Genomic DNA, 26,217 nt, shown 5'->3' with positions numbered 1-26,217 from the left:
TAGAAAAACCTTGTTTTATTCAGCCCAGGCCTGGGCAATCTTGCTCTGTGGTATGGCCAAACTATAAAAAATAAAAACCAACAACCAACAAAATCACGCTGTAGGGGAAAGTTAAGTACACAACTGGGCCTGGCGTCCGGAATCCCTGTGGTTTTGGTCCACGTTCGCTCCCTGAGGCGGGCAGGGAAGGATGCTCCCAGTGTCCAGCTGCCCCTGCCTGTGGGTGGTGGCTGGGCCCCTCGGGCCGGGCCTGTCCTGGCGGGAGGCTGCCTGGGGAGCAGGGCCTGCTTTGGGAGGTGGGGAGGTTGGCCATCTGCGCACCCTCTCCGAGATCAGGATCTAAGGAAAGAGAGAGAGCAGGTCAAAGGCAGGCTGAGGCGTGGGCCCCTCGCTCAACTGTCAGCAAGGCGCCCACTGCCTCCCCAGCTGAGCGCTTCCCTTCCACAGCCTGGATCCCAAGTGGGAGGGCAGGCATGGGCCTCCATTTCCGTCAGTAATCTGGGCTCAGGAAAAGGGGCTCCAAAAAGAGGGGTTTCATGGACTCCCATGCAGGGCACGGTCTCGGCATCATCCCTCCCCATGCCCTGAGTTCCAGATTCTTTTCTAGGCCATTAGCAGAGCTGCTACTGTCTGGAAATACTTTCTTGTTTTCTCTAACTCAGTACTTCTGAAAAAAAAAAAAAAAGTCCTCCTCTTTCCTCTTCAGAAACATGATTGAAACCCACAGGCGTCAGTCCCGTGGCCTTTCTGGAAACGCTCTGTCCGGCTTCCTGCGCGCTGGCCCAGCTGCCCGCCTGTGGTCAGGGTCGAGGAGACGCACTAATGAGACCTGAGCCTCCCCAAGCACTTATGTAAAGGGCTCGGGAGGAAGGGCCTCGGCATGCCCTGTGCCCACAGGCCCCTGGGTAGCTGGAGGGGGGCGCAGGGCAACTTCTCTGTCCGCCCCGCTGAGGGGCCCAGCTCATGGTGCCACCTGGGGAAGTGGGAGGCTATTTGGATGTACCTTTCCCAGCAGCAGGGGGGGACAAGAGGGCATGTAGGCTCCCCACCTCCCTTGCACCCCTCAGCCCATGTATGCCCCTGCCTCCCTTCCCCCTGCCCTCCTTCTCCTTCCCTAGAATGGCTTCCCAGAAAGCCTCTACCGTTTAGGTGACTCCTGGATTTTTAATGGCTGAACAAGACAAGCCCTGAGGAGCGAGAAGGTGCTGCAAACCCAGGCCTGCCGAAGGGCTAAGTTGCCAGGGATGGGGCGGGAGTCAGTTGTTTCAAACACGCTCTGTGACCTGGATAATTCTGATCTAATTCTGTGAATGAGGAACCTAATCTCTGAATTGAACCAGAGGCTACTGTTCTCACGGTGTGGTGGAGGGCTGTGAACATTAGCTTAGTGGTAGCAGCCAAGGGTGCAAGGGCTACTTCTAAACACACACTGAGCCCTCACACACCAAGCTCTGAGCCTGGTCACATGCTGAGCCCTGACCCTGGTCGCATGCTGAGCCTTAATCCTGGTCACACGCTGAGCCCTGACCCTGGTGACAGCCTAAACCTCTCATACCTATCAACCATTAATAAGCAGACATATTTGGGGAAAGACGGTTCTCTGGGCCTTGGAATCCCTGCCATTTGTTCCTCAGCTGATGGACTAAAGCTCTAGGAGACTCCTCTTTTTTTCTTTATTTTTTAAATGGACAAGAGTTGCTTTGACCTGATCAAGCATTTAAAATTCACATGGAGTGGGATGGGGTTTTTAATGAGTTCGTAAGCAGGGGGTCCCTCTGCAGAGTACTTCATGTGAGGAATCAGGAGAGAGGCTGAGGATAGCCAGTCCGGGGCAGCAACAGCTGAGGAGCCATGTGCCAAAGGCCTGGGCCGCAGAGTTTATCAGCTGCCTCCACATCTGGGCCCAGGGACTGGTGACTGCTTAGAAGTGATTCCAACCAGCATCAGTTCTAATCTGAGACTGCTTAATTCAATCCACCTGATACGGACACTAATGATCACACAGCTGCCATTCATTGAGCACCAGTGTGAAGGGTCCTGGAACACACACAGATGTCAGGCCTTTAAATCCTCCTCACGAGTCTGCGTGGGAAGTGTTGAAGAGAAAAGTAGTTCAGAGAGGTGAGGTGAACTGCCCGATGTCACAGAGTGAGGGGGTCACAGAACTAGGATTGCAGAGCCCGTGCACCTCCACCCAACCCCGCTGCCTGCTGCTGGTCTCCACTTGAGGAGAGATCGGGAGCCACGCCCCGGATCAATGCCCGCAGCCTGAGCGCTCCACTTGGGGTGGGCACGGATGAGGGTCCTCCTGCCCAGCCTGTGGGCTGGTCCAGCCGCAGCTGTGTGCGGCCATCAAGGTGACCCACAGGGCAGGTATCCTACGTGTTTCACGTGGCCCTGCCTGCTCCTCAGGTAGGAGAGGGGCTGGGGTATGGAGAGTTGGGGGAAGAGCACTTACTGGACAATTTTGCAGTTTGTTGTAGAAACATAGCGACCTGTATAGTGGATGTTGCATCTCACCACATTGTTGGTGAAGTCAGACTCCAAAACAATGTACTTTGGGTTCACGTGCACCTGAAGAAGGAAAGAAACAGAAGGAAAAGGGATCTGGTCATGAGGCTGTGCTTCACTTGGTCACCAGGGAAGGCGGAGAGGCAGACAGGCAGACACAGAGGAGCCAGAGAGAGGGAGACAGGGAGATGGAGAAAGACCATGAGAGACCAAGAGACACAGAGACAGAGACACACGAATGGAGAGATGGGGGAAGATGCAGAGAGACAGAGAGAGGAATGAAGAGAGAGACAGCTCATAGTCAAAGGAAGCATCACTGCATCATCCTTCTTGGAAGATAGGTTTCCCCAGAGTCAGAGCCCAGGCCAGGGGGCCCCGCATGGGGCATTCAGAGCCACTGCCCGAGGGAACCCAGCAGTGAGTGAGGGGCCGAGCAGGGACCCCATGCCTGGTCTCCCCGACTCCGAGGCTCGCACCCTTTCACCTTGCATGCCTGTCTAGGTGACCCGTGGAAGGCCTGTCTGATGCCAGGTAGCATCTCCTGCCCTGGAGCCCAAGGCACCTGACACTCATTGAGATGATGACCCAAGCATAACCTGTCTGAAGAGGAACTGTCCGGACACAAGGAAATCCTTTAAATTGTTGGATTGATAGGGGAGGGCTTCGCTGGGGTGGGCTACACCCAGCCTTATTTGCAGAGCATTTAAGAAGAGAGGAAATGATGTTACATTTAAGTTACATTCCTTAGGGGCAGGAACTGTGCATTACTTATGTGTCTTGAATCCTCGGAACCTAGAACTCAGAAAGGCCTTTGCACGAGTTTGTCGAGAGTGGATGAATAAGGGAAGGAAAAGAATAACCTTGACAGTCCTGGCCCTTGTGTGAGGCTGAGCAGAGGCCCCACCGAGCCCACTGAGAGGTGCTCAGGTTGGGGCGCAACCAACTGCTCCCAGGTTGCCGTGTTCTGAATGCAGCCACCCAGCAGCCTGTCCTCGTGCAGGTTAAAGCCGCCTCCCAGGCCCAGCTTCTCTGCTCTTCCTTTACTCCAGCATAGAGCAGTGGGCCCAGGGGGCCTCGCAGAGTGAGCCCTACGCTCGCTTTGCACCTGCAAAGAGGAGGCTAAGATTTGTCTTCCCCCGGTGAGGTCATGATGACCCGGCCCCCGCTCAGCCTGCATGTATGTTCCATGTTGGGCTGTGTGTCCTTAACGTGCTCTTCTACTTGTCTCCGCAAGGGACGGGGCACTGGAGTGAGTGTACATGGAGGAGGGGTTCAGGCCAGAAGGAACCATTGGTCACAAGTGCCCTTGGCTTTGCAGGCGTCCTATGAGGAGCTGAGGGTCTCTCTCAGGGAGGGCAGTGTCCTCTCCCAGATGGCACAGAGCCTGCCCTGCCCACAGACAGGGGAATGGACCCCATGGCTCTCCAAGTCCTCTGCCACTTAGGGAAGACAGAGTCACCACCTCCTCTAGGATCACCACACTTGGGCCGAAGGTTCCTCGGTGTTTTTATGGGAAGAGGCTGTGTCTGCCTGAGGCTAAAACCTTCAGGTGGGAAGTGCAGGCCTCAGGGACGTCATCAGCTGATATGCCCAGAGGGTGACGCTTATGTCAGAGGCGGGGACACCGAGCGTGAACATCAGGTTGGAGGAGTGCCTCCAACCAGGGGCCCCACCTTGAGGATGTAGTTCCCGGGCTGCACATCGGTTATGTCAATCCACTGGCAGTCGATGTCTGCATTGTACGTGTCATAGCAGCCTGGGCTCAGGCCCTAGGAAAAGGGACAGGAAGAGAGGTTGGGGTGCTGTGCACTCCTCAGAGCCACCCCATGCCCACTTCAGCAGCCTGGGGCCCTCCTTCCTCTGTGATTCGTCCTGACCCTGGCCCGGGGTAGCTGCTCAGAGTAGGTCTGCCCCATCCTAAGCCCACTGGGTGGATGGACCAGAGAGATGATGGATATAATAGTCAGATGGAGGGATGAGATGAAGGTGGGGGGATGCCTGGGAGAGATGGATGGAGGAATGGATAGAGAGACGGACAGGCAGGATAGATGGACACTCTCTGGATGTTTGGACAGGAAGATGGATTCGGGTGGACAGCTAGGCAAATGGAATATCATGCCATCCAGAATTTGCTGAAATGTTCCTCTCCTTCCATGAGCAGACACCCCTGGGAATGGAGGTGGAGGGTAGTCCCCGAGGGGCTCTCTGGTGGCTTCAGGACTGGCAAGAAGACCTGCACTCTCTGAGCTGAGCGGCCAGGAGCCTTGGCACTAGCCCGTCTTTAGCTCGGCTCAGCCTCCCCATCCCTGGCGGGCTTCCCCCTGTCCTTCAGAGCCCCTGCCCTGCCTCTCCAGCCCAACCTGCGTGTGAGAGGTGCACGCGTAGCGCTTGAGGTTGCCGAAGTCGCAGGTGCTGTCCTCCAGGCAGAAGCTGGCCTTGTGGCCCTCGGCTACCTTCTTGCCTGTGACTGCATCCAGCAGGTCGTAGTGGCTGAACTCGTCCATGCTGTGGTAGTGCCTGGGGGCAGGAGAAGAAGAGGGAGAAGAGGGCCTAGTCACCCCTGGCTTCCCAGCCTGTTCCCCTCCTGAGATGGGCCCAGGTGACCCTGCTGTGACACCGCCTCCTGAGGGCTCCTGGGGCTCCTTGGTGGCTGTGCCCCACAGGCAGCATCTCTGGTGTCCTCACCGAGCCAGTCACCCTAGGAGGGCACCTCCTCAGGACCCCTCACTTCCTCTTGGGCTCCCACCTGTACCGGCCTCCCTTGGGTGATGCCCTGTATTCTAGATACTTCCGTCCCCTATCAAGACCGATCCTTCTGTGTCCCATCTTCCATTGCGGCTTTTGCTAAGGCTTCTCTGACAAATCCTTGCCCCAGTGATGGATCCTTGGCAGAAAACAGCTCACGGGGCCCTCCCACCAGCACTGCCCCTCTGGAGTGCTCCTGGGGAGGGGCACTCAGGCCCAGGGCCCTGGCCCAGAAGAGGGGGCGGGCCAGGCAGCCCACTCACTGGTGGCAGCTGTGCCACTCCCAGGTGTGCCGCGGCCGGTTCGGAAGGAAGTCTGCGGTGCCCTGGTTCTTCACGCGCTGGGGGAAACGCAGCAGCACCCGCACGTCGTAGTCGGTGGCCTCAGGGGCGTAGGCTGTGCTGTGGGGACAGGCAGGGAGACCAGAGTGGGCTTGGGTACCAGACGCAAACACCCAGCGTAGGTCGGCTTGTTCCTGAAGATTCTCACATCTGACCCCTGCCCTGCAGCCAAGGCTCAGGCCTCTGCTCCCCTCTGCGGGCCATCCCCTCCTTTCTGGCCTCTGCCATGTGGCTGGCAGCTGCCAAAGGAGTCTTTCTAAAGCAGCATTTGGCCTGATAATGACCCTCTGAGGGTCCCTGATGCCTGCAGGTGACTCTCAGCTGGGGACAGCCCCTGAGGGTGGGGGCAATCAAAATCTTCGGAGGGCTTTTATAAAATAGCCCTATCCAGGAGATTCTGACCTTCTCCCTCCCCCTACACCTGGGTTCCAGCTTCAAACACTGTTTCCTAAACAGACTTAACTCTTTCACTAATCTGTACTTTTGCCTGTGCCGTTCACTTGACCCAGAACTCGCCCAGCCTCCTAGACCCAACTCGGGTCCTCTCCTCCAGGAAGTCTGCCTTGATTGCCCCACTCAGAGGACTCGTGACTGCCTGTGAGATCTAACAGTGCTGCCTACAACACACCCTGATACCATACACATCCTGAGCTGGGTCAGTGTGAGTAGGCCACCTCTCCCTGATTGTGTGGCTTCAGGGCCAGTGACCTGCCCTTTTTTGCTCAGGAAGCACTGGTCTGGTGTAGACTGCCTGTTCACAATTCACCTGCTGACCCCCAATTGCCAACTGAGATAGGCCTTGTGAGGAGAGAAGGGAAAAAAGAGAAAACTGAGGGGCAGCAGTGAGGGGACACACATCACACATCCCATAGGTAGGAACGAGGGCTAGCTGAAGGCTCCTTCCTCTTCAGCTGACTGTGGACAGCTGTCTTGGCCAGACTCAGGGGCACTTCCCTGGCAATCATTAAGGTCTGGGCCCTAAGGCTAGAGGCAGGAGGTGGCCAGTCATGGGGATTAGCTCTCTCTGAGAGGATGTCTGGACAACAGGCGGTGTAGGATCCTGTCTGCCAGGACGTAAGGCCCTTGGCCTTGTCTGAGGGAGGCTTGGAATCTGTCTTTGTCTGTATTGGAACAAAACATCCTCCTTCCCTCTGTTCAGTTAAGTCCTACCCCTCTGTTGGGCTCAGCACACCGTGGGAAACCATTAGGGTCTGGGTTCTAGGCCCAGCTTGGCCACAAACTCGTGGTGAGACTTGGAGCAAGTCCCTTCCCTCATCTGAGTTCTGCCTGCTGTCTGTGAACTGGCACCGGTCTGCAGCCCACACTTTCGATAATCTCCGAGGGCCCTGCTGCTCCAGGGCTTCAGTTCTGCTGCATTTTCTAGGTCTGTATCCCACACCCTACCTCCGCTGATGCCTCAGCCCTTGCCAACCTCTCCCTCCTCTGGCCGCCCAGCCCACAGTTCCAGCCTGCCAACCGCTCCTTCTAGCTCTCCTTCCACTCCCTGTCACTTGGTTCTGGGTAAGAGGCCACTTTCTCCAGCTAGACCGGGATAGCCCTGGGATGGAGCCCCAGTGCCTCCGCCCCAGCCCATCTGGGAGCTCAGGTGTGGGCACACGGGGTATTCCATGAAGACGGAATAACAGTTTGGTTTTGACTCAAACTCCTCAAAACTCAGCCTCAATGGACGGCCGTGGAGGCTGAGTTCCTCCCCACTGGAGGAACTGTAGCAGGAGCAGTACATTATGCTCTCTTCCCAGGGACGAGACCTGAGTGGGCAGGCCGACTGAGTGGAACTCACGTGTGGTCCCTGGACTGGTGCCAGTTTGCACACTGTCTGTTGCCAGTCTGTTGTGAGATAAGGAAATTGCACCAGCATGTAAAACAACTACATCACGAATCACAATGTCTCGTTCAGCTGCTACTTCTTTTTTTGAAGCAAGACTTTCTCGACGAAGGAAGCAGTGAGTTGAGTTACATTCCAGTGCAAGCTCCTTATCTTGTTACAGACGGATAACAATTTGTGGTCAGCTATTCTGAGTGGCAGTGAACGAGGTTTCATTAGTGAGAAAATGTTGAGATTCTAAAGGGCTTCCCAGATACTCAAAAGTGAAAGTAAATAGAGTTCAAATGTTTAAAAAAAGCAAATAATTAAGAAATATATGGAGCTTTCAACATACACAGATGTCAACAAAAGAAGTAGGTCAATATAATCTTTAATGAGTTCTTTAAGCACAGGGAGATGTCCCCAAAGCATACATATTTGAACAGAACATTCGCTGTCAATAAATTCAGAAGCAAGCTCTGCAAGAGGCAGAAAAACCAGGAATAATGGAGAGTTGGCTGTGCTCACCTCCCAGGCTCAGGTAAACTGGTGTCCTTCCCTTCTCTCTAGTGCAACACATAACTGAGGCCTCATTGTCACCCATGCCCACAGCCCCTGCTGGACAACCCACACCCGTCCTCTGTGGAGATGGCTGCATAATCCTGCCCTCTATCCTGAAGGCGTCTATAAGACTTCCCTGGGCTCCCCACGAGGAACCTTCTCATGAGACACCTCAGATCTGAAGGTTTTAGTTCCTCTCACTGCTCCGCAGTTACTGACAGGGCAACACAGACCTTTGGGGCTGCTGTGAAGATTAAATGCCATTAAGTTCCTCATATAGTGATGAATACGGAAATGTTGGCGCACTCTCATTCCCTTCCCCTCCTGACTGCCTTGGGGCAGGCAAGGCCCACCGAAGAAGAGGCCAGGGTCGTGCAGCCTGCAGACAGCCTAGCCGCCATGAACACAGGTTCTGGGTGACCCCTGGGGACTGTCCACGCTTCAGCCTCATCTCCTTACCTGGCCAGACACTTCTCCTCTGCAGCACAGCGCAGGGAGTACAGGTGGGCTCTCTGGACGTAAGTGGACGCTTGCACGTAGCTGGGGTCCGGGACCAAGTCAGGGAGACCTGGAGTGGGGAGAGGGAGAGAGGGAGGAGGGAGTAATAGTTGGCATTGAGGAGGGTCAGGCTGGTCAGGTTTAAAGCCCAGAGACCTCCCCAACCCCAAACGCCCTGTGCTGTTCTCCTTCCTCTACACAGGCTGTCACTTCCTCCTGGAAGCCTCCCAGTGTGAGCAAGGTGTGTGATCTGAACCATTCTCCCTAGGCTCAGGTGTGGGGTCAGGGAGGTCAGGGAGCAGGGGCTCACCTCTGGAATTCCATGCTGTTGGGACCGCTGAGTCTCCTGGGACATGAGCCAGATCTGGGAGACTGGGCAGAATTTGGGGGGTGGGAGAAGACAAAAGGGTATTCTCGGCAGGGGGAGTAGCATGAACAAGGGCCTGGAGGGAGGACTGAGTGAACCAAGTAATTTCCTGACAGAGACACTCCCCTTGGTGTCCTTATTTCCCAGGCCTCTGGTCACCAGACCCCAGACACCCTCTGCTCCTCTCACCCCTGAAGCTGGCATTCTTTGTGAACCGCCAAGAGAGAACCCTGGCCTTCTGACCCCAAGTGGGTCCCAGAAGGCTCCTGGGCAGAGCCAGGTGAACTGGTGGTTGGCAGAAGTGGGGGTGATGAGGAAGGGAGGGGCTCACAGGAAAACATGTCCCCAGAGCAGGCTGCTGACCCGGCAGGATTCTCAGCCTGGGCGCCCAGCCCGCCCTTCTCAGGATTCCTTTCATCCTGTCATTGGCCCCCAGACCTGACCACACCTTCCCCTGTCCGCAGCCTCAGGCCTCCAATCTGAGGAGGGCCTGGCTCCCTGCCCTGCAGGGCCTAGAGCCCAGTGCCCAGGGGAAGTCTGGAGTCTGCTCCAGCCCCTGGATCACTTGTTCCCAGGTTATGCTAGAGCCAGGGGTCTGTCCATTCTGCCTCCCACCCTGACCCCGTCCCCGTACGTAACTTAGTCCCAGTGAGAATGATTAGGAATAAGCAGAAACCGAACTCAGGTGTCCAGACCCTATGCACATGGAATAAAGAAGGAAAGATCTTGATGTTGGGTGTGTGGAAGGGGTGGGGCACGTGGTGGGGTGGGAGGTGGGCAGGGGGACTCCAGAGCCCTGGGCTCCATCTCAGCTCAGCCACCGGCTTAAACGGGAATGGGCCTGGACCTCCATGTACCCTCCCCTCTCAGGCTGCAGGGATTCTGGCAGATAAATGATAAAATGAAGCTGTAAGTTCCTCTTAGCTTCTTTCAAGCCCTCAGTTCTTGGGGGGCAGGCACAGTGAAGGGGCTTGAGTCATGCAGACAGGCTTCTAGCCCCTTCTTGCTGCCAAAACCCTCTTGTCAGCTTATAGGTCCAGAAGATGAGGCAGAGGAGGGGAACTCTGGCTTCTAAGCCTTTCCCAGAGGTGTCTGCTACGCCACCCCTCACAAACACATGCCTGGGGTTCCCAGACCCTACCCCTGCTTGCCCTGGGGCCCCGGCCTCATGCAGGAGCAGCCGGTGTGATCTCACCTACTCGGAATGAAGAGGAAGCTTGGAACACAAGGGTGGGTGAGGATGAGGTGGCTCCTGGCTGATGGGGGCTGTCTTGGCCAGCCTAGGCCCCATTACTCAAGCCCCCAGGAATGCCTGCAGTCATTTCCCAAGGGATCCTCAGGCCTTGAAAGCAAGGGCCACCTCCGTATCAAGCTGTTTCTCACCCTCTGGTCCCTAGAAGCTTGTGTGTGGGGGAGGGGGGAGGTGAAGAAGACAGGAATGGTCCCCTTTCCCATTACCAAAGAGCCTTTCCCTCAGCAACATGTGGTGGTGGGTCAGCTGGGCCTGAAGCTTCATGAGACCCAGCATTTGGCACCAGATGGCCTACCACCGCCCACCCCAGGCCCGGTTTCAATAAACACTGCACAGATGGCTCTACAAAGCTTTTCTGGCCCGACCCTTCCTCTCTAGGCCATCTCATGAGTTGGCTATGCAGTCCAGGGAAGCTGGAAGAGCCAGCTAAGAGGCCAGGGGTATTCAGGGCCAGCAAGGGCTGGTACCACTCTTGGCCTCTGACTGCACCCCGGCTATGATCACATACTGGGTCCTGATCCTGGTCCTATACTGAGCCAAAGATGACCATCTTCCTTTTACTGTGGAGGAATCTCAGGTTCAGGCAGGTGCCTCCTGCTCCAGGAAGTCCTCCCTGATTGGCAGTGACATTCCAAGCTGCACACACTTCTGTCTCACTACTAGATCTGTATTGATCTAAAACTAGATTCTATCGTATTTACTTGTGTCTACTCCCCTCCAGACTATGCACTCCCTGAGGGCAGGGCCTGGGCCCCACTCACCCCCTCAGTGGGGCAACCCACCATGCTTCAGGGCTGACTGACCGTTAGGCAGTCAGTCTCTTGTCAGGCAGGCTTCTTTAATGATTACTGGCTTCATACTATACTGTTCCAGTCATCCACGAGTGTGCTCCTCACCCTGTCTCCCTCAGGACACCAGGGCACACAGAGGTGCTGGAGGGAACAGAGGGTCAGAGAGGGCAATGAATTTGCCCAATCACACAGCAAGTCAGGGAAGCCCCAGGAGGAGCTCTTAGGTCCCAACCTCCTTCCAGGACTCTACTTGTTATTCTTTTTATAAAAATGATTTCTTTTAGTTATAATTTACATACAGTCAAATGCACAGATTTTAGGCATACAGTTTGGTAAGTTTTGACAAACGTATACATGGTGTAGCTACCACCACAATCAAGCTATGGATTGTTTCCATCATCCCTGGAAGTTCCCTCCAGCCCCTTCCCCGTAAATCCCCCCTCCCTCCTCCCCAGGTAACCACTGATCTTTTTTTTAATCACCTTAGATGCTATGGCCTTTTCCAGAGCTTAAATGGAATCACCCTGATCATTATTTTATGTTCTTTGTTCTGCATCTCTGACCATCACAGGGATCCTGTGACTCCCCTAACCAGCTCCCCCTGGCCCGCCCTCCACCCCTGTCACACCCTCACTGCCCTGGGGTAAGCTGCTGGAAAAGAGAGCAGCCTTGGGAGTTCAGGTTGGGTCCCCCCCACCCCCTTCAGGATCCCTGCAGAGGTCCCTGGGAACAGCAGACCCCCTCCCTCAGCTGGTATGTTTTCCCAGGAAGGAACAATGCCTCCTTCTCCACTGCTCTCCCAGGAGGCATTCCATCAGCAGCTGGGCCTGCAGGCTTGGGCTTTCAGCCCCTCCATAGGGGCTTGGGTGTGTGGGTGGGTTGTGTGATGTTGGAAGGAGGATGAGGGAAGGCTTGAGTCGGGGCTTGTGGATGTAGGGTACCAGTTTGCCGTCTCTGGCTTGTGGGGTACAACCAGGCCCTCCAGGCAGGGTGGCCAATGTTGGGTGAAGTCCGGTTACAACCAGACCTGTGCTCCCCACCCCTCCCCACCATCCCAAGAAGTGTGCATTTTAAGGGAAGATCCTGGAGAGAGGATAAAGCTTACTCAAAGGCAGGGAGAACCATCAGTCATGGGATATACTTTTGTGTGTTGGGGGGCTGGGATCTCTTATCCAGAACATACGGAGTCATCCAGCCCTTGCACCTGGCACTGGAGACATTATAAAGTAGGTTCCAGTGGGAAATTTTCCCACAGACTCCTGTTTTCATAAACGCAGAGAACTGAATTGATCATAATTCTCATTTCAGAGCAAACCAACAAACTAAACTGGTCTATGCAAGGCCCCTCTTGTAATTAATTTTTTTTTAACCTTTATCCTTACCCTGACCCTCAGACGTATCTTTGAACATCTGTGTCTCTGTGTAAAATCTGCAGTGTGTTGGAAGCGGGTATGTATCCTTGAAGTATATAAATGACATTGTCTTATAGTCTCATTCTGTTTCTTGATTTCCAATGTAAACTTTTAAGATATGTCAAGTTCATTGCTTGTCATTGCTAGTAGGATTCCACAGTATGCAACCTCCTTGGCCCATCTAGCCAGTCTCCCAGGGATGGACCCCTGCGGATGGGGCCGACCACTCAAAGGCTGGGTGGATGGTCTTGCTCAGGCTACCCAGGGAGGCCTGGTCACCATCAGCATCCTGCCTTCCATGCCCAGGAGGTAGGCAGGAGCCAGACTTCTTACCCTGCTGTCACAGATCTTCTGCGTGGCCCTGGGTGGGCCTGGCCCCTCTCTAGGCCTCACTGCTTCCATTTATGCAGACTGACTGTCCTCCACCTTGCTCATGCCCTAGAGCCTGGGGCCGGCCCGCTGTGAGAACTCTTCCTCAGAAGCAATGTGCTGACCACGGGGGTTCAGGCTGCAGACAGCCTGGACCAGGACTGGGGGGAACACTGAGTCAGAGGGTAGCAAAGACCCCTGGGATGACCAAAGCCAGGCTATTTGGCTGGGGAGGGGCTGGATGTGAGTGAATCGGGTCCCAAGGCCATTCTGCAGGCAGCCTCTGGTCTGGAGGAAGCCCTTCAGCCTTGAGGGGGCCCCATCAGACCCTCCAGGGCAGTGAAGACACAGAGCTGAGGGATAAGCACCAGCACTCTGCATCCCTGCTCTGCCCCTGGAGCTTCCTCTGTGGGGGATCCAGGGCCCCTTCACAAGGCCTCTTGCAGGGCCGATGTCCTCCCACCTCACCCAGGCTGGGCCTGGAGCTGCCAGCTGGCCCACATGCCAGCCCGTGGGAAGCCGAGGACTGTCCTCCCCTTCCCTGGCAGGACTCAGCCGGGGCCTTCCTGTGGGAAAGACTCCAGCAGGCAATTTTGCCATCTTGCCCAACGCCCTACTGTCCAGGTCCCTTCCCTTTCTTAGGGTCAGTCTCCCATGTGGACGATGGGGAGATTAGACTAACTGCCCCTTGAGTGCAGTTCTGATGGCTCCATAAACACTTGGAGATTAAAATATTTTCAGGAGCTATTCAGTCCATTCCCCAGCCTTGGGCAAGAGCCCAAGACCTCTCACAACCTCTGCAGACGATACTTTAGCTGCCAGGAAATTCTCCCACCGTCTGACCTAAATCCTTCCTGCTTTAGGAGGATTCTGTTCTCTTCTGCTCAGCAGTTCCTGGCGGCTGCCCGGAGTGGAGGGTCTGAGGTTACATTCCTGCTGCTTTGCCCACGCCTCACCTGTTTTCCTTTTGGCTTCCCTTTTTCTGTGGGTTCCTTAAACCTCGTCTCCTTTGAAATCTTTCCTCCCCAGGCCTCCTGCTCACAAGAAGCAGATGAAGGAAAACAGAATGCAAAAGAGCCCTAATCTCTTGAGCCTGGGGCTGGAGGATAAACAATGTCCAGCAGGAACCGGTCAGTGGGTTGTGAAATATGCGCAGAGCGGGATATTTTGGCTCCAGCTGCCAGACTGCAGAGGAGCCCCTAGGTGGGGAAAGCGGAAAGCTCACAGAACATGGCCTGAATAAAGATGAGCTGGGAGGGCCTCCAGGGCGGGAGCCAGCGCTCTGGGTCCTGAGAAATTATTATCTAATAATCAGGACATTAAATTGTCAGCATCAGCCTGGCAGTGCCACACCTGAGTGACGAGCAGGCAGGCAAGGTGGCTGCAGGATCTGCTGCGGTCCACCATGAAGGGCAATACAGCCCAGGCAAAGGAGCCAGGATGGTCATAAAGCCTGTAGGCCCTCCTCTGCCACCACCCGGTGCTCCTCCCTCTTCCCTCTTCCAGCAGGGGCCTGCTGCCCCCACCAGGCTGGGAGAGGCAGTTCACGGGCAGCGATGACCTTGCTCCTCTGAGTGGCAGGACCAGACTCAGAGGTGGGGATGTGTGTTTGTTCAGTTGAGCAAACTGCCCAGGAAGTAGCCGGGGCTGAGCTGGAAGGAGGCTGCCGCTCACCTTTGGGGAGGTAAGCTCCCTTCCCCTCTGTTCAAGCCTTCTGCCACTTCCTTGCACACCTCACTCACTCACACTCTTCCCAGTGTGAAGGCAGCCCCTACCTTCCTGCCAGCCCACCCTTGCAGGCCCTGCTTAGTGCCCCTCTCTCCACCTCCAGAAGCCCCTGAGGATCGTACGGTCTCCTGGGTTCCCTCCCTGCCCCTCAGACCCTTCACAGTGACCTGAACTTTTTATCTTTCTTACAAAACCCACTCGGCCCATGGCCTTCCCATCTCAGCTTATGGCAACTTCATCCTTTCAGCTGCACAGGACATAATCCTTTCTGTTATGCCTGACCCCTCTCTTTCTCTTCCACCCCACACCCAATCCATCAGAAAATCCCATCAGCTCTATCTCCAAAATATATCCCAAAACTGACTGCCCACCACCTCCGTTGTTGCCCCTGGCCCGGCCACCAATATCTCCACCTGGATCTCTGTACCGGCCTCCTCTCAGACTCCCCCTGCCTGCCCCCACCACTGTCCATTCCCAGCACAGCAGTCAGAGACCCTGTTTAAATGTCACTGCAGGAGCTCCCCAATGCATGGAGAGTAAAAGCCAAAGTCCTCACAGTGGCCTACAGGCTCTCCATGGTCTGGACCCAGTTGCCTCTCTGATCTGTCTCCCGTAATGCACCCACACCCATGCCACGCTGCTCTAACCACACTGGAACACACTTGAAAGCCCCAGGGGATTCCTGCCTTGGGGCCTTTGCACTGGCTGTTTCTTCTGTCTGGAATGCTCCACCTGCAGATAGCTGCATGGATCACTCATTTGCCTCCTTCAAGTCTTTGCTCAAACGTCACCTTCATGAGGCCCACCCTGACTACCTTTGCAACCTCTCCCAACACTCCAGACCTCCCTGACTTATCTGTATTTTTTCCACAGTACTTACCCCCTTCTATTATTTACTTATTATGTTTACCCATGAAAATACAAGATCCACAAGGACAAGGATTTTGTCTCTTTTCTAAAACTAATGAATACCCAGCTCTAGACCAGCATTAGCACAAAGTAAGGCACCCCATGAATATTTGTTGAATGGCTGAATTTCCTCATGAGATGATATCTGCTCTCCTCAGCCAGGCAAGAGCCCCTGGGGGAAGGGGAGGGTGGGATTGTCCTTTGCCTGCCGCCCAGCTGCTGGCCCAGGTCTCTGGTGCACAGCGTATTCTGAGAGCTGGCAAGTTGGGTGAGATGGAAGTGGGTCTGGGCCGCGGCATCCTGCCTGCCTGGTCTCTTGCTGCTGGGCTGAGACCTCGGTGAGAACAGGGTTGGGTCCAGGCCGCCCCTGAATTCCCTGTACCCAGCTCAGGGCCTGGCACCTGTACGCCCTCAGCGAGCACAAGCACAAATACTGGCACCCCACAAAGGGTCTGTTGGCACTGCCTGTGTGAGCACAGCCTTCATTATCAGGCAGAGGCTGGGACAGACTCCAAAAGCCCTTTCTTTTGAAAAAGGATTAGCTTTGGGGTTGGAAAACCCATGGTTCCAGTTGGCCCACAACGGGGAGGAAGGGTGGGTTGTCTCCTGAGACTTTGGTGGCAAAGGCCCCTCAGGCCTCGACTTCCGCATTCGTGTACCTTCCTGCTCTGGTGTTCTGACACCCTCTTCCCATTTTCAGGTGATACCTAAATGCCCAGTTTCTGGGTGTCCATCAGTAAGGGGGAGAGGGACCCAGGTGCAGCCCCGGCCCTGTAATCCTGGATCCAGACAAAAAGGCCCTCTGGGTCCAGCTGCCTGTGGTGAGGAGGCTGTTAGGTCAGGGCAGCAGAGGCACGAGACCCAGCCTTTCCTTCCAGCCTCCTCCCAAGCGGCTTGCTACTCCGCAGGAATGCCGGGCACAGAATTGGAAGCAGGTGCGGGCTGCCTGGGCGGACCACCCGCTCCTCTCCCCCCGCCCTTCCTCTCCTACCATTCCAGCCACTGCCCTGGGGAGTTTTCCATGTGCTCTTGGCTTGGACAGCAGTGGGGTGGACTTGGGCTGGGACTACTAGGGAGAAGTGCCCCTTTGGAGGTGAGAGGAGATTGAGATGGGGGTCCCTGGGGTGGGGAGAGAGGGAGGAGAGGAGACGAAAGGCCGGGACGAAAGGCCAGAATTCCTGGGCCAAGTGCGGCAGTAGCCTGGTGCCTGTAAGTCCCGAAGGACTCCCCACCCTGCTCAGCCACCATCCCAAAAGGCTCTGTGGGGCCTGTGAACTCAAGGCAAAAAATCCAACTTTTTGTGTCCTAGGGGGTTTAGACCTGAGAGAAACAATGAACACGGAGACATACCCTTCCCTGAGGGGCAGAAGCAGAGGGAAGGCTGGGATGGTTCAGTGGGGGAGAGAGTCAGCCTGGGTCCGAGCTTGGCTGCTGATGAATTCTGAGACCTTGGATGAGTTACTGAACTTCTCTAGCCTCAGTTGCCTCCTCTGTAAAATGGGGGTATAATATCATCTACCTCACAAGCTTGCTGGGGGTACTAAATGAGGAAATAAAAATAAAATGCTTGGCATAGTGTCTGGTGCATATTAAGGGTTCAATAATATCAGTTGCTATAATGATTATTTAAAATGGGAGCTGTCTCTTCTTGCAGGGATGGCCCAGTTTGAGAACAGGGGAGAGAGGATGTGGCCTTGCAACTAAATGATACAAGAGGAGACAGGAAATCTGCCTGCGATGAGGCTGCCCCGGACACGACTTGTTTGTTCCGACACTAGTGACCTTCCATTGCCAAACAGGGGAGTAACAAGAGGATCCAGGTCCCTCTATCTCCATAGCTGTCTGACCCTTTACCCCAACTTCCTCAGCCTGAAGACTCCATTTCTTTCTGAAGGAGCAACTTGAGACAACTTCAGGGAAGGAAGGAGGGATGCTGAGCTGTGATTCTGCCTCCACCAGTCACCAGTTATGCAACCTTAGGCTTAACCTCCGAGGGCCTCAGTTTCCTCATCTGCAAAATGGGGGTAATAACAATACCGAGGGTTGTTATGAGGATTAAGCTAATTGTAAAGCTCCAAGAACAGTGTCAGGTGCTGTAGATGTGCTTGTTAAACAAATGTTCTGGAGTCTAGAGTGGGAATGACAAGGCTTCACGCTAACACCTCACTGGGGAAGTGCTCAAAGCTGTGCACTCTCTCTGTTTCATCTCACTCTGTCGCAACCAGTGCCCAGAACACGGTAGGAGTCAAGTATCTGCTGAATGACCAAATGGATGTGCAAGGTAAGCCTTAATACATGAAAATTTAGAAAAAAAAATAATGCATGGGGGTTAAGAACTCAGGATGGGGAGTCATGCAGACTCATATCCTGGTTTCACTACTAAGAGTTCATGTGACAATCAGCAAGTGAGCCTGTCACCTTATCTATGAAACAGGATGGATAACAGCATCTGGCTGGTGGGGTTGCTGTGGGAATTAAGAGATGATGTATAAAATGTCCAACGTATGCTAACAGAATTATCCCTCTGGAGGTGGCTGGGGGAACTGAGGTCCAGGCTCAAGTCCTGCCCCAGCTGGCTTGCAGGTGGTGTGAGGGTCCTCCTGGGTCAACTCAGTGCAATGCAGAGATGACAGGCTGTTTGAATTCTGGCTCGGCTGCATCCAGCTGTGAGACCTCCCCAGGTCTCAGTTTTCTCATCTGTACCAGAGGACCATAATCCCCACCCCTCTAGGAGGCTGTGCGGGTGAATGAAATTGCACATTCAAGCCACAAAGCTCAGCAAGTGCTCCTCTGCAATGGCTGAAGTTGTCATCATCATCCTCGCCTGGGGGCTCTAACTCTGGATGCTCTGGGTGGCCAGGCCTGCTCTGTCCTTCCCTGCATCTACTCCAAGCCTTGTGGAGGTGGGTGGGCAACCTGAGTCAGGGGGGCAGGTAGTAGGGGGTGCAGCAGGGAGCCAGGGCTGCTCTCAGGGACTAAGGGGCCCCGTCTGGCCTCTTGGGTGCAGGAGGCTGGATGGAGAGGGACATACCCTAGAAACACCCCTGTGTGAGCGCAGGGACATGAAACACCTAGGCCTAGGAGCAGCACGATCCTCGTGGGGGCTGTGGAGGCCTGAGAGAGGGAGAAGGAGGAGAGGAGAGGAAGGAGGTGCCTCAGGTTCTGGTGCAAAAGGCTAAGGCACTGAGATTTTGTCCTGAAGGCCTTGGGAGCCACAGAGCCTTCTTGAGCAGGAGAGTAATATGGTCAGCAATGCAAGGGTGTATCTGCCCCACGCGTAGGACGGACTGGAAGGGACCAGGGTGGAGGCAGTCACCGCTCTGATTGGTTGTGTGAGGACAGGGAAGGAGGACCCACGCCAGGCAAGGTGGGCATGGCCATCAGAGATGCCCCGGGAGGACAGCCAGGGCGGCTGCTCCACGTTACTTTCATAGGGTGGCCAGAGGCAGTGAATCAGGCTGAGGGTGTAAGGGGGAGGCCCTGAGAGAAAAGCCGTGGTCTTCTAGGGCCAGAAGTCGTCTTAGTCTGCACCGATACCACCAGCTCAGGGAAGCTGAGGCTGTGAGGAGGCAGGAACAGGGACAAGGAGGCTAGGAGAAGAGGGCCCGGCTTGGGAGAGGGAGGGGCACAGCGCAGGGGGCTGGGAAGCAGGCAGCCACCCTCCAGGCCTCTGCACGGATCTGCTGTGACAGGCAGACCAGGTATGTGACCTGGGCCTCTGTTTCCTCGCCTTCCCTCCCGTTACACGTTTCAGAGACAACGGTACTGCAGGAGGCCTTGGGCAGCCCCCCTTCCCGGGGTGGGAGGGAAGGGGGTGCAGGCACCCAAGGAAGAAACCAGGCTCTGGACAGGCGCTTGGAAACTGCCCAAACGTGGAGGACGTGGGTGGTGCGCACATGTGTTTGGTGTTGTGAGGACATGTCCACGTCCACGCCCACACGCGCGCGGGCTGCCAGCGCCCAGCCTCAGACCCTTGGGTGTGCGGCCAGGAGGAATGAGGTCAGTCTCGGAGAATCCGCTCTGGACTCCCACACCAGGCCTGGGGGTCTGATCTCAAGCACAAGGCTTGGCCTTCCCCAAACCGGGATTTTCCATGGTCCCAGCCTAGCAGGGTGGGAAGGGGAACAAGTGATGGGGGAGAAGGTCTGCTCCCTCTCTGGCCTCTCTGTGAGCCCCGATTTAGCCTGCACCGCCCCACACAAACCTTCCCCCCCCATGACTAGGGAAGGGGCACTTGGAGGGTGCTGACAGCTTGCGGCAATGCTTGGGCACCTCCTCCTCTTGGAAGTCCTCCCTGAGTTCCTAGCGCCCCCGACTGGGGAGGCCCCTCCCCTGGGTCCCCTAACCCATCCCCCCAGTGCCTGCCCAATCACAGCACTGAGGTGCCCCCTTTTCTATTCCTACCTCAGGGCAGGGCCTGGATTCAGCTTGGCATCTAGTATACTGCGTTCCAGGGAGAAATGTCTTTAATCCCATTTGAACACTGGGGCTCAGGGGCAATGGCCAGAGGCCCTGCTAAGCACCAAGCACCCCCCGCTCCAAATATAGCCTTGCTCTGGCCAGTCCCCCTCTGAACCTTAAGAACTGAGAGGCTAAAGAAGGACCTTAGAAAACCCACTGGCTTTGGGCGTAGATGTCAAGTCCCAGGCCTGGCTCTGCCAGCAGTGCTATTTGAGGCCTCGGTTTTCTCCTCTGCCCAGAGGTGGAGCCCTTCTGGCTGAGCCCCACTCTGCGGTCTTGCATTCTAAGAAAAGCCACCACAAAAGTTTAGCCTATAGGTAAAACATGCTCTCCTCCACGGAGCTCTGGGAGCAGTTGATGCAGAGCTGTAAGAAACCCTGCTGCAGGGATGCTGCAAGCCCTGGTGAGGATCAGATGTGGGCGAGGCCACGGTGGCAGGAGGATGCATCCTTCATCACATCACAGAAGGGCCTTCCATCTAGCTCCTGTCCTGAGCTCCTGCAGGTTCTCAAAGTGGGATTCAGCACCCAAATTGAGTGCTACGCCTTGAATGTGAGGGAGTGAGTACTGCCAGTGTGGACACTCCTCTCCCCTAGCCTTGGGCTCCAGCAGCCCCTAGAGAGACGGGAGTCCCCACCCCTGCACCCCAGCGGCAGCCTCTCTCACCCAAGGTCAGTATGGCTGGAGACAAGGAAGCGTCCCCGTGCGGACAGAGGCAGAGGAGCAAAGGCTGGGGGTGCACTACCTGTGCCCCTGAGCCCTGCAGTGCTCAGCCCTCACCTGGTGCGCCTGGCACAGAAACGTTGTTGTGGAGCAGAGAGTCAGGAGTAAAGAATCAGGGTATTAATTGCAGCCTGAAAGAGGCAAGGCTGGGGTGGAACGCATATGCATTGGGGACTGAATGGAAAACCTTGACCAAAGCTGACTCTGGACTTGCAGAGACAGAAACAGGAAGGGGAATTCTAGGACAGCAGGACCAATGGCCGTTCAGCCCTGGCCAGACCACTAGTGGGCCCTTGCCAAGGTAGCCCGCCTGCTATCAGCATATGTGGAGTTGCTCATCTGAAGAAGGAAGGCTGCCCCTTCCACTGAGTCCTCGTGTGTAGATGGCTTGGGCTTTCCCAAGACTAGGTCATATCTTCAACACCCCCTGCACCCCTGTCCACAGCTGCCTCCTGGGACTCTCCCCCAGGGCCAGGACTAGGGCGAACTGAGTGAAGTGACTGAGGCCCTGGCCTGGGGTGCAAAATTTAAGAGGGCACCTAAAAACTCAGTAGCTAAGAGAAGTAACATTTCAGACAATATTTTTAAAAATCAAAATTAACCCCAAAAAAAAAATCTGTGATGAACAAAACATCAAAATTTCAAATAAAGACGATCAGTATTGCTGATTTTTCAGTTTGCCTCATGCTTGAATACAGTTTGGCATGGCACCATAACTGATTCTATTTAAAATTTTGATATTTTGTTCATTTTTTTGCATTATTTTTGATTTAAAAATGCATTAAAATATTACTTATCTCGATGAGTAAGTTTCTTGGTGCCCAGGCCGGTGCCCCACTCGCCTCTCTAGTCTGGGCCTTGCAGTGTGCCCCTGAAGGAACTCTGGGTTGTCTAGTCTGCACTCCTGTCAGCCCAGAATCTCTCTTCTAACCTCCTGTTCATTCAGGCCAAGCTCACACAGGGCCAGTGACCGGGAACTTGCCACACCTCCAGAGGCGTCCCCTAAGGCCTTTCTGACCCTGATGCTCCCTGCTTCACCCTGTGAGGCTGGCAGAGGGGCACCTCCAAGAGTGGAGGACATGCCCTGATGGGAATGAGGGAGAGGAGGCCAGAGGGGCTCCTTTACTTTGTCCTCAGATGACCCAAGCCAGGTCTGGAAGGTGTCTCTTTCCAAAGCCTGTGCAGTCCCTCCACCCCCTACCCCCCAAGTCAGAGCCCCGGCCTGCCTAGCCAAATCGTGGCACCGATGATGATGCGTGGACAGGGCGAAGGCCGGGAGGTGGGAAGCACTGGGGCTGCCGATGGGGAGGAGGGTGGGGGCCCTTACGTAGCAGCTGGGGGAGGCCTTCGGTAAAGGATGGAGGAGGGCCTGGGCGTCGGGACGGGTCGTACTCACCTCTACCGTTTTGGCTGGGCCGGTACACGCTGCCCACACTCAGGCGGCCCTGCTGCGCTCCATTGCGCTCCGAAGCCGGCGGGGGCGCGTCGGAGCTGCGCACCGGCAGGTAGGGAGGCTCCAGCACGCGGAAGGGGGGCTGCGGCTCCACGGCTCGCGGCGGGCTGTAGGCCTCGGGTGGCATGTTGCCGTAGGGCGGGTACCAGCCGAGGCGGGGGTCGCCGCCGTAGGCGCCACCGTTGGGCTGCGCGGCGTCGGGGCCCGGGTCGGGGTAGGCCTGCTCGAGGCCCGCGGTGCCCTCGTTGTACAGGCTGTGCGAGTAGCGGCGGTCCAGGCCGTCGGCTGGCTGCGGCTGCGGCTGCGGCTGCGGCGCGTACGGCCTCTCCGGGGCCGGATAGAAGCCCTGCGGCGGGTACTCGGGCTGCTCCTCCCCGCCGCCGTACTCCTCGTAGCGCGCCCGGGGCTGGAAGGGGTAGATGACCCCCGCCGAGGCCACGGCCGCCGTCCCTGCGCCCAGACCGCCGCCCATGCCGCGGTAGTACACGTAGCCCTGGTCGTAGGTCCGCGACGCGGGGTCGTACGTCTCGTACTGGCTGACGAAGGGCGTCTGCGGATAGGGGAACTGCTGCGGAAAGGAGGACGGCTGGCGGTAGGTGGTGGCGAAGGCCGAGGCCGAGACCGAGGAGGCGGAGCCCCCGTGCCGTTGCTGGGAGACGGAGGTGCGGGCCCGGGCCATGGCCGTGCTGTCCCCGACGGCCACCTCGCGCCAGTTGTCGGGCACCTGGCCGAAGCCGAATGGGTGCCGCGCTTGGCCGCGCACGGTGTCCGAGCCGATGCGCCCGGGCAGGGGCAGCGACGGGGCCTGCCGACGCCGGAGGCCCCCGTGGCTGCGCCGATGCGGGGCCTGGGGGGCGCCCGCCAGCAGCACCCGGGAGTTACCCTCGGAGGGCTGAGTCCCAGCAGGCACGTACTCTGCGCCCGAGTTGAGCAGGCTGTACACCTGCCCGTTGTTCTCCCACTGGATCAGCTGCCGCCAGCGTCCCTGGTCCGAGCCCTGCCCTGGATGCGCCTGCTGCCCGTGCACCAGGACGCAGACGCAGGCGCCCCACACCAGGGCCCCCAGCTGCCAACCGGCTGGGGCCAGAGCCATGGTGGCCCCTCTGAAGAGGCCTGGTGGACTGAGAGGCTCTCAGGAGTGGCTCCCTGTGCGTGCTTCTCTTCCCACGGGCTCGAGGACAGGACGGCTCCTTGCCTGCCCCAGCTCTAGCTTTGTCCATCCTGGCCTTGTCCCGAGCGGGACGGCTCCTCCGATGACAGCATTTCGAGGCCAAGGGGTCAGGGCAGGGCAGGGGCGGTGCCCAGGGCTGCACGAGGCTCTCTGCAGGGCACCGGGCAGGCAGGACCGCCTGGGGGCCTTACATGGCCAGCCCGGCACTGGCTGGCCGCTGGGCTGGCGCTTTCCCACTCTGAATGAATAAGCAACAGGCTGGGAGCGAGCGTAGGGAGGTTTCGGGCAGCCTGGTCCGCCTGCTGGGGCCTCCTCCGCGGGGCCCTATGGCCCGCCGGGTTTTAGCTATGTGGCCTGTCCCACAGCTGCTGTGCTCCCTCAGTCCCTGGAGCTCCCAGCCAAGCCCCAGACCTGCCTCTGAGGAAGGGAATGAAGAAGGGAGTGGGAGGGGGCCTCTGGGGACTCAGGCCCGGTGAGTGGGGCCCTGGCAGCCATAACAGGGCTGAGGTGTCAGCACCACTCTGGCCGTTTCTCTTTGCTTTGGACCCAGCATCCTTGGTCTCACCTTACTGGCTTCTTGTTTGGGCTTGAATAAGCCCCTGACTCCTGTCCACTCCAGCCTCTCCCCAGGATTCCTGGGCTCCCATTATCCAAAGCCAGTGATCAGACACCCTCCTTGTTGGTGGGCCTTCTTGGGCGAGATGCTGAATCCCAGCTGAGCCACTCTCTAATTCTGGACCTCGGGTGTACCTTAGTTCACTGGGCCTGAGCACAAAGCAGATGGAGCTTCAGCTTTTTCCCTCTTGGCACATCCCTGGGCCTTACTCTACCAGTACGTAGAACGGAAGTATGCCCCTGTGCTGAACAGAAGTTGTGAACTCATGGGAGAGATCAACTTCCTGCCCATCCTGTGTGGTTTCTGTCCTGTATAACCTAGAAATAACCTGAGTGTGCACATGGATAAAGTGAAACTCAGGGGCTGTCTTTGATATGGGATAGGTGTCATTGGGAGGCACTATGTGCTGTAAGCACATAGCAGAAAGGGGGATTCAGGAGAATGGGACTAGTCCAGTTGCTGTGATTAGGTTGCTGGGTGATCTTGGGCAAGTCCTTTCCCCATTCTGACCCAGTCACATCTGATCAGTGGAGGATTAGACCAGATGGTCCCCAAGAGTGCTTTGGCAGGTTCTCTATTCTCTCAGCAGAAATAAGAGGGGCCTCAGAAGTTTGAACACTTTGGCATCCAAGAAATCACTCTGAATGCCTCCCCTGGACTGCCTTCTCCATCCTTGGTCATGGGAACTGGAGGACAGAAATTTCCCTCTTGTGCTTATACACTAAGGAGGAAGAACCTGCCCTTAACTTGGTCTCTCCAGATTCCCCTTCTACTTTGGAAATGCCTGGAGACCACCTTGGGAGGAGACAGCCAGAGTGGACATTCCTCAGACACCCTGGACCCCTGCTTCCTCATCCTTGCCAGACAGCATTTGTTCCCCCATCCCACTGTGCTTCAGGATGAGGCTTGGTTCAGGTGACTCGGTGCCTCTGTCTACCCTCGTAGTCCAGCCAGCAACCGTTCAACACAGGCCCCTCAGCTCCCCGGTATGGGGTTTGATCTCAGACTCCAGACAGGAATCCTGCAAAGAGCAATTGGTTTGGCTCAGGACATTGAACCAGATGCTGAGGGCCGGGACCAGGAGGGTTAAGCTTTCCCTCCCTCCCGCCTGCCCCCTGCAGTGCTGGCCTCAGCTGCTTGGAATCCCTGGGGTCCTGTAGGGCCCTCCCGCCAGCCAGATGGGCAGCAGCGCCAGGAGAGGAGGAGGAGCAGTGGAAACAGGCCTCAGGGTACCCCCAGGCAGGGAGGGGAAGGGAAGACGAGGAACAGAGGAAGGATACAGGATGGCTGTGAGGTAGGGGAGCCCCACTGGCAGAGTGGAGAAGGCAGAACCCTTCTTCTTGAGCCAGGCAGGGGACAGGGGCTGCCTCAGGGCTTTGGAGCTGTGGGGAGATCAGGGCACAGGCTGTTGTGCTCAGCCGGCCTCTGCCTGGGAGCCAACTCTTGGCGTGAAACCCTACCCAATGCTGGCTCCTGCTGCTCTTTCTTGTTTCTTAATAAGGTCGAATCAGAGTGAGTCAGAGGAGCCAAGTTTCCTGTTAGGCTCTGTTTGAATAAACTCTGCTCTGAACATAGCTTGGGCCTCTGCACAGGCTCCTGGGGCCAGGGCTGTGGCCCTGCCAGCCATCTCTGCTGAGACTGGAGACCTGGGGTCTTGGCCTGGCCTCCAGATGCTCCCCCGGGGAAGCTCGTTAAGCTCTCGGAGCTACAGTCTTCATCTATAACTTGGGGGTAATAATACCTTTCCTGTGGTATATTTGGGAGGATGAAATAAGAGGTTTATGAAAAGTACCCAGCACAGTACCAGGCATGTGGCCACTATTTTTTCTTTCCTCTGGACTGGTGAGAGAAGGGAGGGGTTCATCCCCAAAGGTGTTCCCCCCTTCCCCATTTTCTCTGTCCCTTTCATATGTTTTATCTGTCTTCAGCATCCTTCATTGTGCCCAGCTCAGGGTGAACCTCTGGGGCCTGTCCTCTTCCCTCCTCTCCACTCCCTCCCTCGTCCTCCTTCTCTCTTCCAGTCTGGGTCTCCCAAAGTTGCTGGCAACACCCCCTCAGATCTCTGAGCCCAGGGGAGCCTGCCTAGTTCCACCTCTCCACACACAGGGCAAGGCCTTGCCCAAGTAGCTGGAGGGGTCCTGGCATCCTTTGATTGGAAGCTGCAGAGTGGGGGTCTGAGAGAGAACTGGGCAGGCTGCAAAGGATGCAGAGCTAGGGTCAAATGAGGGCTTCCAGTCACCAGGCTAGGCTGGGCCTGAGCTGTCTGGAGGTGATGGGGTGGTGGGCAGCTCCTTACTAGGCCCAGTCCATACAGGCTGTGTTCACACCCACAGTTTTAAGACGTAGCCATGTGGTTGAAGCTTGTTGCCAGTCCCTGGCACTAGGAACCAGGCTCAAGGGTTCTTGGAGGGCTGGGGTATAGGGCTGAAAGAGCTTGTTGGTAGTGTGTGACTTTATTAAGAATCTAATACGTTCTGGACCGGG

The 26,217-nt window shown here is 56.4% G+C and overlaps 1 protein-coding gene across 1 annotated transcript; it reads right to left on the bottom strand.

Moving 5' to 3' along the window:
- Positions 1-23,378, bottom strand: LOXL1 (lysyl oxidase like 1). Its single transcript, XM_068555258.1, has 7 exons — positions 21,890-23,378; positions 8,443-8,551; positions 5,520-5,657; positions 4,872-5,028; positions 4,185-4,280; positions 2,459-2,574; positions 1-339 (listed from the first exon to the last, which is right to left on the bottom strand). The coding sequence occupies exons 1-7, from the start codon at positions 23,037-23,039 to the stop codon at positions 333-335; spliced, it is 1,773 nt and encodes a 590-aa protein (XP_068411359.1). The 5' UTR covers positions 23,040-23,378; the 3' UTR covers positions 1-332.
- Positions 23,379-26,217: the final 2,839 nt, after the last annotated feature.

This window comes from Eschrichtius robustus, chromosome 1 (assembly GCF_028021215.1).
Source record: "Eschrichtius robustus isolate mEscRob2 chromosome 1, mEscRob2.pri, whole genome shotgun sequence".
NCBI classification, from domain to species: Eukaryota; Metazoa; Chordata; class Mammalia; order Artiodactyla; family Eschrichtiidae; genus Eschrichtius; species Eschrichtius robustus.
The sequence above is the reverse complement of the archived record's forward strand: the minus strand, read 5'-3'. Positions and strand labels throughout refer to the sequence as shown.